At 34.0% G+C, this 19,332-nt stretch overlaps 1 protein-coding gene across 1 annotated transcript in view; it reads right to left on the bottom strand.

Annotated features, from left to right (window-relative positions):
- The window catches only part of LOC134229437 (low-density lipoprotein receptor-related protein 6-like), a 108,585-nt gene that overhangs the window by 15,774 nt on the left and 73,479 nt on the right, over window positions 1–19,332 (bottom strand). The window contains exons 12-14 of the mRNA XM_062711190.1: window positions 18,186–18,366; window positions 13,176–13,309; window positions 12,920–13,076 (exon numbers count right to left, since the gene is read on the bottom strand). Coding sequence (XP_062567174.1) covers window positions 12,920–13,076; window positions 13,176–13,309; window positions 18,186–18,366 — 472 coding nt within the window. The remainder of the gene's footprint in view (window positions 1–12,919; window positions 13,077–13,175; window positions 13,310–18,185; window positions 18,367–19,332) is intronic.

Genomic DNA, 19,332 nt, shown 5'->3' on the forward strand with positions numbered 1-19,332 from the left:
CATCTGTCCATAATTGAACTTGTGTCTATTAACATGAAAGTGTTTATTATGTTCCACAAACGAAGTTTGGGAACATATTGTTTTTAAACTGTTTCTTATTAAGGTCTTCCGTCTTCAGCGGAAGACCTTCTTGTTATTCTTAGGTTTCTTTTTCACTTTTATTATTAAGGTCTTCCATCTGCAGCGGAAGACCTTATTGTTATTCTTAGGTTTCTTTTTCACTTTTATTAAGGTCTTCCGTCTTCAGCGGAAGACCTTCTTGTTATTCTTAGGTTTCCTTTTCACTTTTATTAAGGTCTTCCGTCTTCAGCGGAAGACCTTCCTGTTATTTTTCGGTTTCTTTTTCACTTTTTTTCCTTACCTATTATTAAGGTCTTCCGTTTCAACGGAAGACCTTCTTATTATTCTGTTGTTTCTTTTCAACTTTTCTTATTATTATTCTTACCGATTTTGTGCAGGCGATTTCTCGTAAATGCGTCGATGGATTTTGATGAAAGTTTCAGCATTGATGACAAATTATATGACCTTAAGGAGTTTTTCTTTAATTTGATGACGTCACTTCCGGTTCGGGGTTTTCTGCGATTTAGTGAGTTTTAGAGGGTCATTTTGTCCGGCAGTTTTCTCAATAATGGCTGAAGATAGAAACATGAAACTTTCAGGTATTATAGACCAAAGTCTATAGATATGTATGAGGTATTTCATTTTTATTGGAAGTGCCGCACGTCGGCGCTCGCTTTTACCGAAAATAGTCCTATCAAGAATTTCACAATTTTTCAAAATTTTTCTACAATATCTTTTTACCTGGAAATATTTTGTTATAATATATAGAACAAAAGAAGTGTAGAATTTCAAGATCTTTCGAATGATATTTAGAAAAAAGGGCTGGCCCCTAAAATAAAGGGTCTAGAGGGGCCGAAATTGTTTTCTTTATATCTCAAAAAGTATTGAGAATTTGTAAAAGGTCAAAGAAGCAAACTTGTTCAAAATTTCAAGCTAAATCTTTCGAAGTCGTCAAAATACATCCGGCGTTGTCACTTCCGGCCAAACCGGAAGTAGTCGGAAAACGCGTATTTTTGCTGTTCTTGACAAGTTTTTGAATAACATATGTCTCTAGGAGCATAATAATTAATTTTCCGTCCGTCGTCGTCTTTTCCGGTCAAACCGGAAGAAGCAAAAATGGCTTATTTTTGCATTCATTAACATAATTTTAGAGGATTCAAAGTTTTTTTGGGCGTTATTTCTCATTTATGTTAAAAATGAAAGCTACTTCCGGTCAAACAGGACGCAAGACCTACTCGTTGCTTTGCAACAAGCTTTGCATTTTTCATTTTTCATTTTTATTGGAAGTGCCGCACGTCGGCGCTCGCTTTTACCGAAAATAGTCCTATCAAGAATTTCACAATTTTTCAAAATTTTTCTACAATATCTTTTTACCTGGAAATATTTTGTTATAATATATAGAACAAAAGAAGTGTAGAATTTCAAGATCTTTCGAATGATATTTAGAAAAAAGGGCTGGCCCCTAAAATAAAGGGTCTAGAGGGGCCGAAAGTTTTTTCTTTATATCTCAAAAAGTATTAAGAATTTGTAATACGTCAAAGAAGCAAAGTTGTTCAAAATTTCAAGCTAAATCTTTTTGAATCGTCAAAATATGTCCGGTGACGCCACTTCCGGCCAAACCGGAAGTAGTCGGAAAACGCGTATTTTTGCTGTTCTTGACAAGTTTTTGAATAACATATGTCTCTAGGAGCATAATAATTAATTTTCCGTCCGTCGTCGTCTTTTCCGGTCAAACCGGAAGAAGCAAAAATGGCTTATTTTTGCATTCATTAACATAATTTTAGAGGATTCAAAGTTTTTTTGGGCGTTATTTCTCATTTATGTTAAAAATGAAAGCTACTTCCGGTCAAACAGGACGCAAGACCTACTCGTTGCTTTGCAACAAGCTTTGCTCTAGTTATTCTTTTTTTCTTACCGATTTTGTGCACGCGATTTCTCGAAAACGGCTCGATGGGTTTCCATGAAACTTTCAGGACTTATGTAACATTACTTGAACTTGATTCATTTTTTTCCGTTTTGATGACGTCACTTCCGGTCCGGAAATATTGTCGATTTTATGATTTTTGAAGGGTCAGGTTGTCCGCGAACGTTCTAAAAACTGGCTTAAGATAGAAACGTGAAAATTTCAGGTATGATAGTCCTAAGTCTATAGATGTGCAAAATGAATTTCATTTTTATCGGAAGTGCCGCGCGTCGGCGCTCGCTATGGCCCGAAAATTGTCTTATCGCGAATTTCAATTTTTTTACAACCTTTTCTATGATATCTTTTTACTTTGAAATATTTTGTTATAACATATAGAACAAAAGAAGTGTAGAATTCCAAGATCTTTCAAATGATATCTGTAAAAAAGGGCTGGCCCCTAAAATTAAGGGACTGGAGGGGCCATAATTTTTTCCTTTATATTTCAAAAAGTATTGAGAATTTGTAATACATCAAAGAAGCAAAGTTGTTCAAAATTTCAAGCTTAATCTACGGGCGTCGTCAAAATGCGTCCGACGACGTCACTTCCGGCCAAACCGGAAGTAGTCGGAAAACGCGTATTTTGGTCATTCTTGACAAGTTTTTGGGTAACTTATGTCACTAGGAACAAAAAAATAAATTCTCCGTCCGTCGTCGTCACTTCCGGTCAAACCGGAAGTAGCAAAAATGGCTTATTTTTGCATTAATTAACATAAATTTTGAGGATTCAACCAATTTTGGGGCGTTATTTCTCATATTCGTTAAAAATGAAAACTACCTCCGGTCAAACAGGACGGAAGACCTACTCGTTGCTTTGCAACGAGCTTTGCTCTAGTTATTCGCAGTTATGATAAGGCTGTCCGAAGGCTTAAAATGTTTTAAAAATACACATTTTATTTTGAGCTAGATTTTAGTTTCAATATGTTATCCTTGTTTGAAATTGCAGTCAACTTAAGATAACAGTTTAATCAGGTATTATAATAAAGCCTTTCTGTGATGTCAGATGACTATGTTGATCACGTGACGGACATTTTTTGATATTCTTAAATGTTGCACAAAAATCGCATCGGCACAAGTGCATAACACAATTATTGTGCAAAGTTTGTTACATAGATCAATTCATCGTGATCTATGGTACTTAAAAAGTGATGGGGGCAGGTTTAATTTTTTCTTCTTAAGAAAATATTTTACGATAAATTAAAGTTACCTACGTAAGAAGGGGTATTTTCCACTCTTTATCCCGATTTATACAAAAACGGATAAAATATATACGATCCCCCAGCAAAATTCAGTTAGAAGACATACATCTCTTTTAGATTTACGCAAAATATCTTCAATTTATCCTTGTTTTTCACTTGTGCCAGTCCAATTTAAACACGATTCATAAATTCTAACTCTCTCTACGGAAGTGTAAGGGGAGCGATTCAAACATAATTTTTTTGCTATTGCTTGAATATATGCATATCAGACAAGCAAAAGGAATAGAGATATTTAAATATAAAATGTTAAACATTATAACAGCACACACAAGTTAAAAAAACGAACCTTACTCTTGAATTAAACACAAATCCCCATAATATATCTACATGCCGTGTAAAATTATGACACTTTCCCCGTCATGTCAGCTCAAATTTGCAGTGACTTGACGTCATATTCTATTATGACGTCATATCTAGGTAGTTCAGAGAAGTTACTACAGATTGAACAGTTTGATATTTTACGGGCAGCCTTATCCTATTTGCGTTATTATTTTTTTTTCTTACCGATTTTGTGCACGCGATTTCTTGAAAACGGCTCAATGGATTTCCGTGAAACTTTCAGGACTTATGTTACATCACTTGAACCTTATGCGTTTTTTTTCTGTTTTGATGACGTCACTTCCGGTCCGGAGTTATCGGCACTTTAATGGTTTTTTAAGGGTCAGTTTGTCCGCACTATTTCTCCTAAACGACTTTTTGATAGACACATGATACTTTCAGGTATGGTAGATCTATGTCTGTAGAATTGCGAAATGTATTTCATTTTTATCGGAAGTGCCGCACGTCGGCGCTCGCTATGGCCCGAAAATTGTCTTATCGCGAATTTCAAATTTTTTACAACAGTTTCTATGATATCTTTTTACTTTGAAATATTTTGTTATAACATATAGAACAAAAGAAGTGTAGAATTCCAAGATCTTTCAAATGATATCTCAAAAAGAGGGCTGCCTCCTAAAATTAAGGGACTGGAGGGGCCATAAGTTTTTCCTTTATATTTCAAAAAGTATTGAGAATTTGTAATACATCAAAGAAGCAAAGTTGTTCAAAATTTCAAGCTTAATCTACGGGCGTCGTCAAAATACGTCCGACGACGTCAGTTCCGGCCAAACCGGAAGTAGTCGGAAAACGCGTATTTTGGTCATTCTTGACAAGTTTTTGTGTATCTTATGTCACTAGGAACATAAAAATAAATTTTCCGTCCGTCGTCGTCACTTCCGGTCAAACCGGAAGTAGCAAAAATGGCTTATTTTTGCATTAATTTACATAGATTTTGAGGATTCAACCAATTTTGGGGCGTTATTTCTCATATTCGCGATCAAACAGGACGGAAGACCTACTCGTTGCTTTGTAACGAGCTTTGCTCTAGTTATTCGCAGTTATGATAAGGCTGTCCGAAGGCTTAAAATGTTTTAAAAATACACATTTTATTTTGAGCTAGATTTTAATTTCAATATGTTATCCTTGTTTGAAATTGCAGTCAACTTGAGATAACAGTTTAATCAGGTATTATAATAAAGCCTTTCTGTGATGTCAGATGACTATGTTGATCACGTGACGGACATTTTTTGATATTCTTAAATGTTGCACAAAAATCGCATCGGCACAAGTGCATAACTCAATTATTGTGCAAAAGTTTTTTACATAGATCAATTCATCGTGATCCACGGTACTCAAAAAGTGCTGGGGGCTGGTTTAATTTTTTCTTCTTACGAAAATATTTTACGATAAATTAAAGTTACCTACGTAAGAAGGGGTATTTTCCACTCTTTATCCCGATTTATACAAAAACGGATAAAATATATACGATCCCCCAGCAAAATTCAGTTAGAGACATACATCTCTTTTAGATTTACGCAAAATATCTTCAATTTATCCTTGTTTTTCACTTGTGCCAGTCCAATTTAAACACGATTCATAAATTCTAACTCTCTCTACGGAAGTGTAAGGGGAGCGATTCAAACATAATTTTTTGCTATTACTTGAATATATGCATATCAGACAAGCAAAAAGAATAGAGATATTTAAATATAAAATGTTAAACATTATAACAGCACACACAAGTTAAAAAAACGAACCTTACTCTTGAATTAAACACAAATCCCCATAATATATCTACATGCCGTGTAAAATTATGACACTTTCCCCGTCATGTCAGCTCAAGTTTGCAGTGACTTGACGTCATATTCTATTATGACGTCATATCTAGGTAGTTCAGAGAAGTTACTACAGATTGAACAGTTTGGCAGCCTTATCCTAGCTGCGTTATTATTTTTTTTTTCTTACCGATTTTGTGCACGCGATTTCTCGAAAACGGCTCAATGGATTTCCGTGAAACTTTCAGGACTTATGTTACATCACTTGAATCTTATGCGTTTTTTTTCTGTTTTGATGACGTCACTTCCGGTCCGGAGTTATCGGCACTTTAATGGTTTTTTAAGGGTCAGTTTGTCCGCACTATTTCTCCTAAACGACTTTTGATAGACACATGATACTTTCAGGTATGGTAGATCTATGTCTGTAGAATTGCGAAATGTATTTCATTTTTATCGGAAGTGTCGCACGTCGGCGCACACTATGGCCCGAAAATAGTCCTATCGCGAATTTCAAAATTTTCAACAATTTTTCTACAATATCTTTTTACCTGGAAATATTTTGTTAAAACATATAGAACAAAAGAAGTGTAGAATTCCAAGATCTTTCAAATGATATGTCGAAAAAAGGGCTGGTCCCTAAAATAAAGAGCCTACAGGGGACCAAATTTTTTTCTTTATATCTCAAAACGTATAAAGAATTTGTAAAAGGTCAAAGAAGCAAATTTGTTCAAAATCTTATGTTTAATCTATAGGATTCGTCAAAATACGTCCGGCGTCGTCACTTCCGGCCAAACCGGAAGTAGTCCGAAAACGCGTATTTTTCCTGTTTTTGACAAGTTTTACGGTAAGATATGTCTCTGGGAGCATAATTATTAATTTTTGGTCCGCCGTCGTCACTTCCGGTCAAACCGAAAGTATCAAAAAGGGGCGTAATTTTGCATTAATTAACATAGCTTTAGAGGATTCCAACCATTTTAGGCGATATTTCTCACTCTTGTTAAAAATGAAAGCTACTTCCGGTCAAACAGGACGGAAGACCTACTCGTTGCTTTGCAACGAGCTTTGCTCTAGTTATTATTTTTTTTTCTGACCGATTTTGTGCACGTGATTTCTCGAAAACGGCTCGATGGATTTCCATGAAACTTTCAGGACTTATGTTACATCATTTGATCCTTGTGCGGTTTTTTCTGTTTTGATGACGTCACTTCCGGTCCAGAGTTATAAGCATTTTAATGGTTTTTTGAGGGTCGGTTTTTCCGCACCATTTCTCCTAAACGGCTTAAGATAGACGCTTGATACTTTCAGGTATGGTAGACCTATGTCTGAAGATTTGCGGAATGTATTCCATTTTTATCGGAAGTGCCGCACGTTGGCGCTCGCTTCTGCCCGAAAAATGTCCTACCGCGAATTTCAAATTTTTGAACACCTTTTCTACGATATCTTTTTTCCTGGAAATATTTTGTTAAAACATATAGAACAAAAGAAGTGTAGAATTCCAAGATCTTTCAGATGATATCTCGAAAAAAGGGCTGATCCCTAAAATAAAGGGCCTACAGGCTTTATCTGCTGGGTTCATCAAAATACGTCTTGCGTCGTTACTTCCGGTCAAACCGGAAGTAGTCGAAAAAAGCGAATTTTTGCCGTTCTTGACAAGATTTTGGGTAGCATATGTCTCTGGGAACATAAAAATTAATTTTCCGGCCGTTGTCGTCACTTCCGGTCAAACCGGAAGTAGCAAAAAAATAACTTATTTTTGCATTAATCAACATAGCTTTAGAGGATTCAAACCAATTTTGGCCGTTATTTCTTATTTTTGTTAAAAATGAAAGCTACTTCCGGTCAAACAGGACGGCAGACCTACTCGTTGCTTTGCAACGAGCTTTGCTCTAGTTATTATTATTTTTCTTCTTCCTGGTAAAAATCTTTTCCGCGAGTGATCTTGTAAACTACACATTTGATTTAGGTGAAACCTTTTTAGGGTCACTAGGCATGTTATGTAGATTTGCGGACCGAAAGTCATTTTGCGTGCACGTGCTTGCAAGAACGCGCACGTGCAACACGAAAAATCATCAATATAATTGATATACGAGGGTTGTCCAAAAATTTCGTAGACTGAGCTAATATCTTTTAAAAAAGTTAATGTATCTTTATAAAATATTCAGGGGAGATAAAGCGTGTTCTTGGCAGATAAATTACGAAGTTTTATCATGTTTACTTGAAAACATTTCGAGTAATAACATTTAAAGTGATATCGTTCTCTTACACCCGGAGCAATCTGCAACGTCAAAAAATACAAATTTCGACGGATCAAATTTTTGGAGAAAATATTTCAGTTACCAGAATCAAATCCTTAGATTAAGCGAAAGGGTTATAGTTATAAATGTAAAATATCTTATTTACTATGATATGATCAAAAAATATGTGAACAAAGTTTATGCATGTACAGGTATGAAATAAAAATAATTTGAAAACGTTATATTTCTACGGTCTTTTCGTCTGTTTTCTCTTATGGAGTTGCACAATGGAACTCTTGCCCATTTCTTAGCCCTGTCTTTTATTTTAGTTACTTTTATTCACATATACATAGAGAAACTGTTTTAGTCATTTTAAATACTAAGGATGAGAAGAAGTTTCCTAATCTACCAAACATTTATGACTGGTAAATTTCTGCAAGAGTGAATCCAGGATCAAAATACTTGATCATAGTCCAGTGCGCCGCCTGAGCCAACGCAGCCGCCATTTTTCACAAATTCGGATTTCAACCCCATGTATATAAAACTTTATAAAATTTATATTTATCAAAGGATAAACACCAAAATTTGAGGAAATATAGTTAATAACACAATATTAAGAATTTTCATTTCCATTAAAAAAATACGGGGTAGTAATTACTTTTCCGTAGGATTTTAAATATAATATTCCAAGTTGTAACTGCAACTTTTAGGTATTGCGCCGCCTTCCTACACCAGACAATGAAATTTGTCTTTAAAATTGGAATAGTTTGTATAGGTACTCCATATCTGTCCATAAAACTATTAGATAATGTTGGTTTAATCTATATACGAAGTTTCAATAATGTATGACATAGGGTTCCTACAAAACAACGCTTGTCTGCGGAATTTTGGGACAACCCTCGTAGACGTATTTTTTTTTCAATTCTTGATGAAATCCTTTGAACCTCATAATATAAGGATATATTAATAGAATAGACAAGATGACATGGTCAAAATTGCAAAATCTCATGCGCATGCACGTGCGCTTCGCACTGATTGGCTGAAACTTAAGTCTCAATATCTTTTCTATTTGAAATTTTAAACTTAGTCATACATTAGGGAGATATACAGCCTGATGTATAAGAATTATCATGAAAGCATGCGCATGGATGTGTGTTTGCAATAGCGCGCACGTGCAACACTTGAAATGACTAATATAATGGATATAGATGTAACTTTTTTATTTTTCGATGAAATGTTTTGAAACTCATATTGTAAGAATATATAAGTAGTATAAACAAAGTGACATGGTCAAAATAGCAAGATCTCACGCGCAAACACGTGCGCTTCGCTCTGATTGGCTGAAACTAAAGTCTCAATATCTTGCTTTTTGTCATAATCCTTTGCAATTTTGAACAAAGTCACATATTAGGTAGATCTACAGCATGACATATAAGAATTATCATTAAAGCATGCGTATGCACTTGTGCTGCAATCTGATTGGCTGAAAATGAAAATGCCTTTAACTCTCTTGGTTCTCAACAAAACAGGATGAAATTTAGAATATGAATAGGTATAATGGATTTCTACTTGATGCTACTGTCAAAATCGAATGCAACGACATGCGCATGTGCAATGCGTTAAATGACAAATTTATTTGTAAAACGGTAACATTTATATTTGTATGATTTTTTATTGATTCTCGCGATTATAAGAATATGTTTATGGTTTAGACAACATACCATGATCATCTTGCATGTACATGCGCGTGCGTGCATGTGCAATGCGTTTAGTGACACATTACTGAAATCGTTATAGGGTGAATTCACCATGCATCGGATACCCTTGTACTTCAACAAGTTCTAGCGATATCGCTACCGACGGAAAATTATCAAAATGGAGTTGAACATTTAGTTTGTGATTAAAATATCAATTTTGGACACAATTATATGCCGTTTATTGAGAAAATATCCCCAAAAATCGAGTTTTTAGAAAAAACTGAAAATTCACCATGGATCGGACATTGTTCACCATGCATCGGACATACGGTATAGAGACCGGAAAAATATCATACCTTTATCACAGTGCTTTAAAATCCTTGATATGGATATATTTTTATCTTTTATCTAAGAAATAACCCCCAACTTTAATTTAATCGACGATATTATTGCACAAATGTAGAACGATTCTCGAGATCTCACTCTGCCTTAGAAATGCTTTAAAATGCTTATAATGCCGTAATTTGCGCCCTTTTCTCATGTTTTATCATACTCTGGTTTGTAGAAATAAATTGAGTAAAATTCCAGTCGTCATATATCGATAACTTGTATTTTGACTGAAAATATAGAGTTTTTTTTTTCTTTTTCCGCAAAAAACAGCTGTCAGCTGGGTTCTGTATGAAAATGGTAGTGCTTACCTTTGCATCGAGAAGTGTCCGATGCATGGTTAATTTGTGTCCGATGTACGGTGAAAATAGCATACTAGTAAAAACCCGCTCTGATAAGAATTAAACAAACATTGAAGTGAAATTTAATTATAATTTATGTAAAATTACCAATCCCTGACAAAATTCGACAAAGTCCGACTCGTTCCGTGGAAGTCGAATTTAAAAGAACGATAACTCTAAAAATTGCAAAATCATAAATTTCGGGTTATTCCCCTTTGATGATGTAACATATGACGTAACTTCAAGTCCATTTCGGGGTATTTTTATCACAACATGATAAACACAATCGGTATCATTAAAAAATTTAAATCTTCGTCTTTATGACAGAAACAAATAAATACACAGAACTCTTAAGTTGAAAGAGAGTTTATTGCCTAAAGTTGTCCGAAGCAAGGTATGTGTCCGATGCATTTTATAATTCTTTTATAAAATCCTTCGATACTGAGTATATTTTTTAAAAAGTCTTACAGAAAAATAGGACAGAAAAGGGAGTTGGGAAGCGTTTGGGGAACATCTGTAACGGTCCCCGTTACGATTAAAACTAGTTCACATCAGAGCGAGGGTATTCCTAGTGAGCATTAGCTCGCAGATTTCTTGTTTATCTTAAATTAAAGACCTACATGTATAGATGGTCCTATTTTGTAGTGCTTTATTGACTTTTGATCTAGAATACTGTTCGTTTTCTCCATATGTTTCAAACAGGTATTTTAACTAGGCTATGTGTGTGTGAGTGTGTTGGGGGGGGGGGGGGGTTGATAGAACATCAAATTTGTTATTTGGTTTTTGAAGTGTTTCATTCATAATGAAAAAAATTAAATAAAACGAAAAGTCATTGATTTCTAGAACAAAACTATGAACAACACTTAATTTGTGAATTGTGCTAAAAACAATGACCCATGAAAATTCCAGCTTTGATATCAAGTGCCTAAAGAGAGTAAACATCCCCTATTGATCGGGCACACCCTAGATGAGCCCTCTCTTTCTCTTTTTATATGCCTGGTAGACTGGACTTTCCATAGTCAAATTCAGTATTAAAAAGGGCTTAACAAGTTAGCCAAAATACAACCCTATAAAAGGTTATATTTGCTTACAAAGTCGTTATCACGACGATAGAACCTACAAAATTCTGACTTTAATTGTACAAAGTTGTTTATACCTGTACTATCAACTCATAAGTGAGTAATATGTCTCGATTTAAAAATTGTTTATACTCTGAGCAAGCTTTCAAGAAGCTAAACAAGATGGAAGACATACATGTACAATGTCATGTAAACACAATTAACAGGTTAAAATTGATTATATCTACACAAATAATGGAATTTAGCGATCAAAAAGTTGTAGTCATCTCGTTTTTAAGAATGAAAATTTAAAAGACATTACCTAAATTTTTCTATGAACATTGTTAAACTAGTAAAAATGACCCAAACCTACATGTGCCTTAAGCCTAATCTTACCTTTTTCGTTGAAAGAAACTTTAAAATTACATATTTTCGTTCGTTCAAATGTTCGTGGTTTGAGGATTTATTTCGTGGATTAAGGATTGTTGTAGCTGGTTTGTTTGTTTTTTGTTTAACGTCCCTCTCGAGAATTTTTTTACTCATATGGAGAAGTCACCACTTGCCGGTGGAAACTGCAAATTTTGTCCAATGCTCGGCCTTCAGGGCCACTGAACATTGAGAGATCTTTTTCGTGCCAGCACCTACTGCGACACGGGACCACGGTTATACGACCTCATCTGAAGGGTCAGTCTCTACGTCCCATAGTGGGATTCGAACCCGAGGCGTAATGATCAAGTCTTCACTTTGCGACTTTAGAGCTAAATCTCCAACCACTGCGCCACGCGGATAAATTTTAAAGTAGGAATATATGTTGAAAATTACATTTCACGTTAAACAATTTTTTATACTTTGAAAACTACGAAAATTAAACTAAGTGATTTCCTAGTAAGTAAAATGTGCAGAATATGGGGTAATTTACGATATTATACATGTAGCAGGACTTGCTTTGAAATTTTTCGAGTCAGGAATATATCTTAAATTGTATTGTTCACCTCTTTGTTAAATTTAAAAGCCAGTCCAATTTTATATAGATTTTTATATTATGAAGGACTGTTTTAAGAATAATTGGTACATGTACCTTAGCCGTCTGTAGAAATATGGAGAAAATGCATCATAATCTTTTTGTGATTACAGATCAGATAAGATATGTTTTATAACTAATTCAGTGTCCAAATGTGCATAAAGAGAACAAACTTAGGAAGGAAAGGCCTAAAACATAGCAAAAAGAAAAAAAAAATCATTTAGACATATTAGATATTTAAGGAATCACTGTCAAGTTAGTATAGTATACCAGGGCATCAACGATAGTGGGAAACATAGGATAATTTGCATAACGGGCAAAACTCGTTATGCGTTTCCCACTATCATTGATGTCCATGCCATACTATTATAACTAAACAGGGATTTCATATATTTCATTATGAAATAAAATTGTAGATTTATACTTCAAAATTGTAGATATAGATTTATTTAGCATAAGGACTCTCATGCCAATTTCAATAGTCCTCGCCCACTGACGTCAAACACAAAAGCAACCGCACGAGATTTGCATGCATATTTGGCCTACCTAGCATCAGACACAGAGACAGGTGAGCACGAGATTTGCATGCATATTAGGCCTACTCAGCCCCTGACCTATCGACCTGCCTAATTTACATTCCGATAGAATTATCAAGAAATCAACTCATTCAACTAACTTTCAGAGTTATCACAGATAAAAAAAAAATAGAATGGGAAATATTTACATGTAAGTTTCAAATGCAAATTCATGTGTATAGGTTCATAAACAATGAACTTGAGTAAAATAGTTTATTGTTCAAGCAAACTTACTGTCGATTCCATGCAGTATAATAAATATACTGTCCGTGCACCAAAATGCTCATCAGATGTGCATCCGTGTCGGTTGTCAAAACATGCTTATTTTCACCATTTAAACCCGAATACTCTATGCTATTCTTTAAACCATCAGTCCAATATAATCTGTTGGCTAAATATGATTGATAAATTATTTCATTTTCATTTGTTAAAATATACATTCAAATTTGTTGACTTAAGAGAATGAAATTAAAGAATCAGACTTGCTTACCGGTATAATCTATGGCAAGGCCATTCGGTCTTCCAATATTCGTTGTAGCAATATTCGTTTTGAACGTACCGTCCATATATGATCTACTTAATTCGGTTACATTTCCAATCCCTGTCGCTATCCAGAACAAAAATCTAAAAAAGACATATTAATTTTTAATAATACTGTAAGTTGTAGGCCAATAGAACTGATTTTTAGGATTACATTTAACACCTACATTCCTTACGACTGTTAAAGGCAAAAAATCAAGTTTATTGATCTCATGTAGAGACAATTATAAAGGGTTAGGGAGTGAACGGTAGTAGATTGACCAATGCTGGAGTATAGAACTTCTCTGCAACCTTGCACAGAAAATCTTGCGCCGTAAATTGCACATTATTTGCATTTTAAGGGATCTGTCGTGTTATGGGTAGAAACATAAAAACGAGGGTTGTCAAGAATGAAAAATAATCATCATTGTGTTCTGAAATTTTCCACTGGTTCAATTTTCATTAATACATATATACACGATAAATTTCGAACATAAATATGTATTAATAAACAAATTGTTAGATTCTACAGCTGTATGTTATGTAATGTATCTCTCTACATGTACGACGCATGGATATCGACAAAGTGTTTAAAGTTCTGTGGCCTCATGTTTCCTCTTTGCTAAAATAAAAATTGGATATGTCCAACATCAGTTTGGAAAGTTCATTGATACACAAACTCAAGAGTTTCCCTTTATTATTCCATAAACATCGGAGGAATCAATCTCATGGGACCTTCTGAAGATGTCTCAGTAAAATGTGGACAGAATTCTCACTATCATTTAATTAAAAAGACAATCTTATGTCGATGATCTACTGTGACAGCGTCTTTCGCCATTACCACAGCTGTTTATCCGTCTGTTTTGTTCTATACGGGGACTGGATCAAAAAAGATTTCGATATGACAGCTACCATTTCACTTATATACCAAAGATCTGGTGATATATTTATATATTGTGTCTTCTGTATACATTTTACGTCTCTAGAGTCTTTACAACATCTCAGTCAAACTAAACTGCTCTTCACTGCGCCGTAACGTCATCAAACGTCGCCATTTTGCGTGTTTTTACCACTACATTTCGAATGATGAAAAACTGTAATCACAGGAGTCTGAAGTTTTTATCGTCAAAAAAAAAAAATCCGGAAAAAAAATTTCCTACCCTTAACTAAAAAAACCCCAGGATGGCAACGTGTTTTAGGGGGACCCACCTAAACAAATAGATCTGGGCTTGGCCAGAAAAATCTCGCGACTAATTCAGTATCCGGGGCATTTGTGTTATTTATTTAATGTGAAAAATCCAATCTGCTTGACGACTACGGGCCGTTCCTAGCCCTTTTTCCACTTTGACACCTCATCCTGGACTCCATGCCAGTAAACCGGAAGAGAATCTCGCAGTGTATATTTGACGTTTATAAAAACTTGTTCAAATAAAATCAAATAAATAATTGTTCAACGTAATTTTATTCAGTTATTTTAAATATATTTAACAGAAGTTTAAAAAGTTATTTATTCTTTTTCTTACTTGTACGACGATGTGTACCAGGGACAGATAATACAGTTTTTACAAGCGCCAAATTTAAATCACTGAAAAGCCATGTCGACAAAGAGCCAAACAGTTAGACTAAGCGCCATTATAAAGCATTATTTTGTTTGAAAAATATATCTTTTTATTGATCACTTATGGTAACATAAAATTGTACATGAAGTTTTACATGCATTTTTTTTGGTTCTTTTCTTCATTTATTCACCTCGGAGTTCCCTTCCGGTTTAGTGGCATGGAGTCCAGGATGAGCTGTCAAACTGGAAAAAAGGCCATGAACAGCCCGTAGTCGTCAAGCAGATTTGATTTCTTAACTTGAATAAATAGCACAAACACTCCAGATACTGAATTAGTTGCGAGATTTTTCCGACCAAGCCCAGATCTTTTTGTTTATAGGGGTCCCCCCAAAACACGTTGCCATCCTGGGGTTTTTTTAGTTAAGGGTAGGAAAATTTTTTTCCGGATTTTTTTTTTTTTTTTTTTTTTGACGATTAAAACTTCAGACTCCTGTGCTGTAATAAACCAAAACTCAAGAATCTGTGTAAAAAATGCCTTATCCCCCCTTACATGTATGAACAGGCCAACGTATTTGATACAAAAGACTGTTCTTATATAAAAAAAAAAAATTAATGCATTTTATTGAAGCACAAAACTTAAGAGCTTTAATTGTATTTGAACAACAACTTATTTGTTAGTTTTCTCTTTTATTGTAAGCATGTTAATTTCAAAGTACAAATTGTACGTCGGGTTCGTTAACAAGATACTCTCAGTAAGAAAAATACAAAAAAATCTGATATTATGAAAAACATACATGGAGTATATAATATTTGTTGTATAGTCTTTCGATATATAAGTATAATTCGCAACTTATAGTGGTATTAATGATTTATCGTACCGCGTTGACCAGTCACTCAAAAGCTTTTTTAAGTTCATAAACACCTTTATTTTATAGTCTATTTATAGTCCCTATATAATCTATACAAACGCAGTTATAGTTCATAAACACCTATATTCCCTTGTGTGTTTGTTTTTTTTAACATCGGGCTCGATGCTATATGATGTTCTTGAGACCGGTGAATGACAAAAACAATTTTCACATTTCGCTTTTTAATCGGCTATCACAATTTATTATGTTCCCCAAACGAAGTTGGGGAACATATTGTTTTTACTCTGTTTCTTATTATTATTATTTTTCTTCTTCTTCTTCTTCTTCTTCCTGGGTACTTTTTTGTCCCGGAGTGATCTTGTAAACTACACATCCGACTTAGATAAAACCTTTTTAGGGTCAGTAGGCATGTTATGTAGATTTGCGGAATGAAGGTCATTTTGCGCGCACGTGCTTGCAAGAGCGTGCACGTGCAACACGTGAAATGACCGATTTAATTAATATAGGCGTAACTTTTTACCTTTTTGATGAAATGCTTTGAAACTCATACTGTGAGGATATATTAGTAGTATAGACATGATGACATGGTCGAAATAGCAAGATCTCACGCGCATGCACGTGCGCTTTGCTCTGATTGGCTGAAATTGAATTCTTAATATCTTTCTTGTTTTTTGACAAAATCCTTTGAAATTTTAAACATAGCCATGCATTAGGATATCCTACAACATGATATATAGCAATCATCATGAAAACACGTGCATGCACGTGCGCTGCAATCTGATTGGCTTAAACTTTAAATAGCTATAACTCCCTTGGTTTTCAACCAAACAGGATGGGATTTGGAACATAGATAGATATAATGGATTTCTACAAGAAGGTATGGTCACCATGCACATGCATACACGTGCGTGTACGTGCGCTGCAATCTGATTGGCTTAAACTTTAAAAAGCTATAACTCCCTTGGTTTTCAAACAAATGGGGTGGGATTAAGAACATAGATAGATTTAACGGACTTCTACAAGAAGGTATGGTACCATGCTCTTGTATGCACGTGCGTGCACGTGAAATGAGTAAAATCAAAAATACACTTGAATAAGCGTATTTTTAAAACTTTTGGATTAAATACTTTAATATTTATTACATGAAAATATATAGATTGTGTAGACAATATGATATGGTCATTATGCACATGCATTCACATGCGCACGCGTGCAGTGCTAAAATTTGATAGAACTTGGTACACTTCTGGGTAAACGTTGTTAAAGTCTCAAATGCATAGAATTTGTCTTATTCAATGAAGCTTACAGGGAATAGGGCACCAAAAGGGAGTTGGGGAGCGTTTGGGGAACATCTGTAACGGTCCCCGTTACAATTAGCACTAGTTTCTTTTATATCATATAAATCAAGTTTTGATTGAAAAATTCACAAATGACATTTTATGAAATAAATAAACGATTGCTTGTTGTCAGTTTCATTGAAATTTGCCAGTAGCTTAGATCCGCCAACCGGAAACGCCACCATACTCACAATAATGCTATTTCATGGTTGTTTACAGAAAATTGAAGTATACTAAATTTATTCTACGATACTGACTATCCGAGTGAAATCTAAAAATAGTTTACAGACTTCATCTTATTTATAGCGTATTGTTAGAGTAGTAAGTAAGAACTCTGGTACACCCATTTTGAAGTTTATTTGCAAAATGTATTAATTTATACATATAAGTATAGATACTTTGATTTCGAACAATATCCCTATAATTAAACCTTGGTTTTTCAACCATACGCCGAAGGACCGTGCCTTATGTACATTCAGGTATCATAAAATATCCATTCTTGTCTCAATATTTAAAAAAAAGTGTTCAGATTCACTTGAATATGATAAATAAACATTTACTGAAAATTTTTATTAAAGCAATATGAGCTTTACTTTTGAGAATTTTATTTTGTTGGTAAAATGTGTTTTTATGATCAATCTGTATAAAATCTAAAATCTTATTATCAATAAGACCAAAATAAAGTTTAAAAATGTTTCATTAGAAATATATCTATACAACCAAATATACAGTATTATATAAGAAATCATCATTGTATAGGACGACAATAATTCAATTTTGCTTCTATCAAAGCTTATAGAAAGTTCTTTCATAGCAAATTTAAACAACAGAAGTTTATAAATGTTCAGTAAATTTTTCTGTCATTGAAATAGTTAACTACAAATTTGCAACATTTTTTTCCGATGTCAAACATGCAGCTCATATTGCTTTAAGTGCGCCAATTATTGTTCGGGAAAAACGCTTTGTCCACGATTTTATCGGACAACCTTGAAGTTCGTATAAAACCATTATAACGCTTCAGTTCCCTATCAAATCTTGATAAAATTTAAGAGGGATCTCTACGACGTCACAACATGGGGTACATGTAATTCCGTTAAAAGCCATTTTGGTCCTAAATGATCTGATTTAAATTAACTTTACACCGATAAATAACCGAATATAACTCTTTGCACGTATTACCTTGCACGTATCGTCTTCTGATGAACTATTATACATACCCTTTTGATGGATATACCACGAGATCGCTTGGACTCTGAAGATTTGTCCACAAAGTTTTTTGAAGAAAACTTTTTCTATGAACAACTCCAATATAGCCTTGATTCTGTGCTGATGCCACAGCAATAAAGTAAATATTCCCCGTTGAATAGTCAATCGTCAAACGGGTAGCATGAGCAAAACCTGTAATGCAAGAAATAAAAGGCAAAGGGCCTAAAGGGGACCTGATTAAAAAATAAAGCTGTGAAGTTACCACAGGTATATTAAATTAAACAAAACAGTCATTTGAAGTTATATTTACCAAAAGAATAAAAAACAAAATAATTATTTTCGTGTAGCTATATTTTCTCGCGTTTGCTTGCCCCCAATGTTGTCAAAGTCACCAGATAAACTAAGCACTTGACAAATATACTAAGACGCTCTTAATAAACCCTTTCCATTCCCTCTCAAATTTTCCTCTCTTGGTCATTAAAAAACATAATTTATAATGCTAAAAGCTTAAGATAAAAAAAATATATATATTTACCTATTTTTTATCGTTTATTACAAGTACACATTAATCAGAAAATTAAGAAAAAAAATTTACTTTTTCTTTACTATATTTTAATGCTTCTGTATGATTATATAGATTTCTATTTAATCGACCTTAAAGTATGTGAGTTACGATATTTATTATTTACACAAAAACCCCTGACTTGGGGGCCAAGCAAAGCGCGAACAGAGAGGTTTCAGATTTAAGCTATTTCAGAATATACCCACCAAATTATCGACCTGAGACATAAACACCTGACTAACGGGCTATGAAATACATGATTGTATTACAGTAAATATGTGTTACATGTATCAGTGATTTCAGGTATTTCCTGAAATTTAGGAATTAAGAATGAAATTCCTTTACTGATTGGGAAATACATGTACACATACGTACTGATTTCAGTTAGGAAATTCATGTATTTTCTTAATTTTTCAAAACGTATTTACTGACTGTGTTTTGGTGAGATGATTTAAACAATAAAAAATAAAATATAATTTTAACAATGAATAAAGAAATATGAACAGATGAAAAATATATTCAATATTTATTTCAGTTAGTATATAACGCATGTCAATATATATACCTGGAGACAATTCGAACTCATAAATCTGTCA

The sequence above is a fragment of the Saccostrea cucullata genome, unplaced genomic scaffold (genome assembly GCF_032062105.1).
Source record: "Saccostrea cucullata isolate Sc308-1 unplaced genomic scaffold, CSIRO_AGI_Scuc_v1 ctg1109, whole genome shotgun sequence".
Classification (NCBI taxonomy): Eukaryota; Metazoa; Mollusca; class Bivalvia; order Ostreida; family Ostreidae; genus Saccostrea; species Saccostrea cuccullata.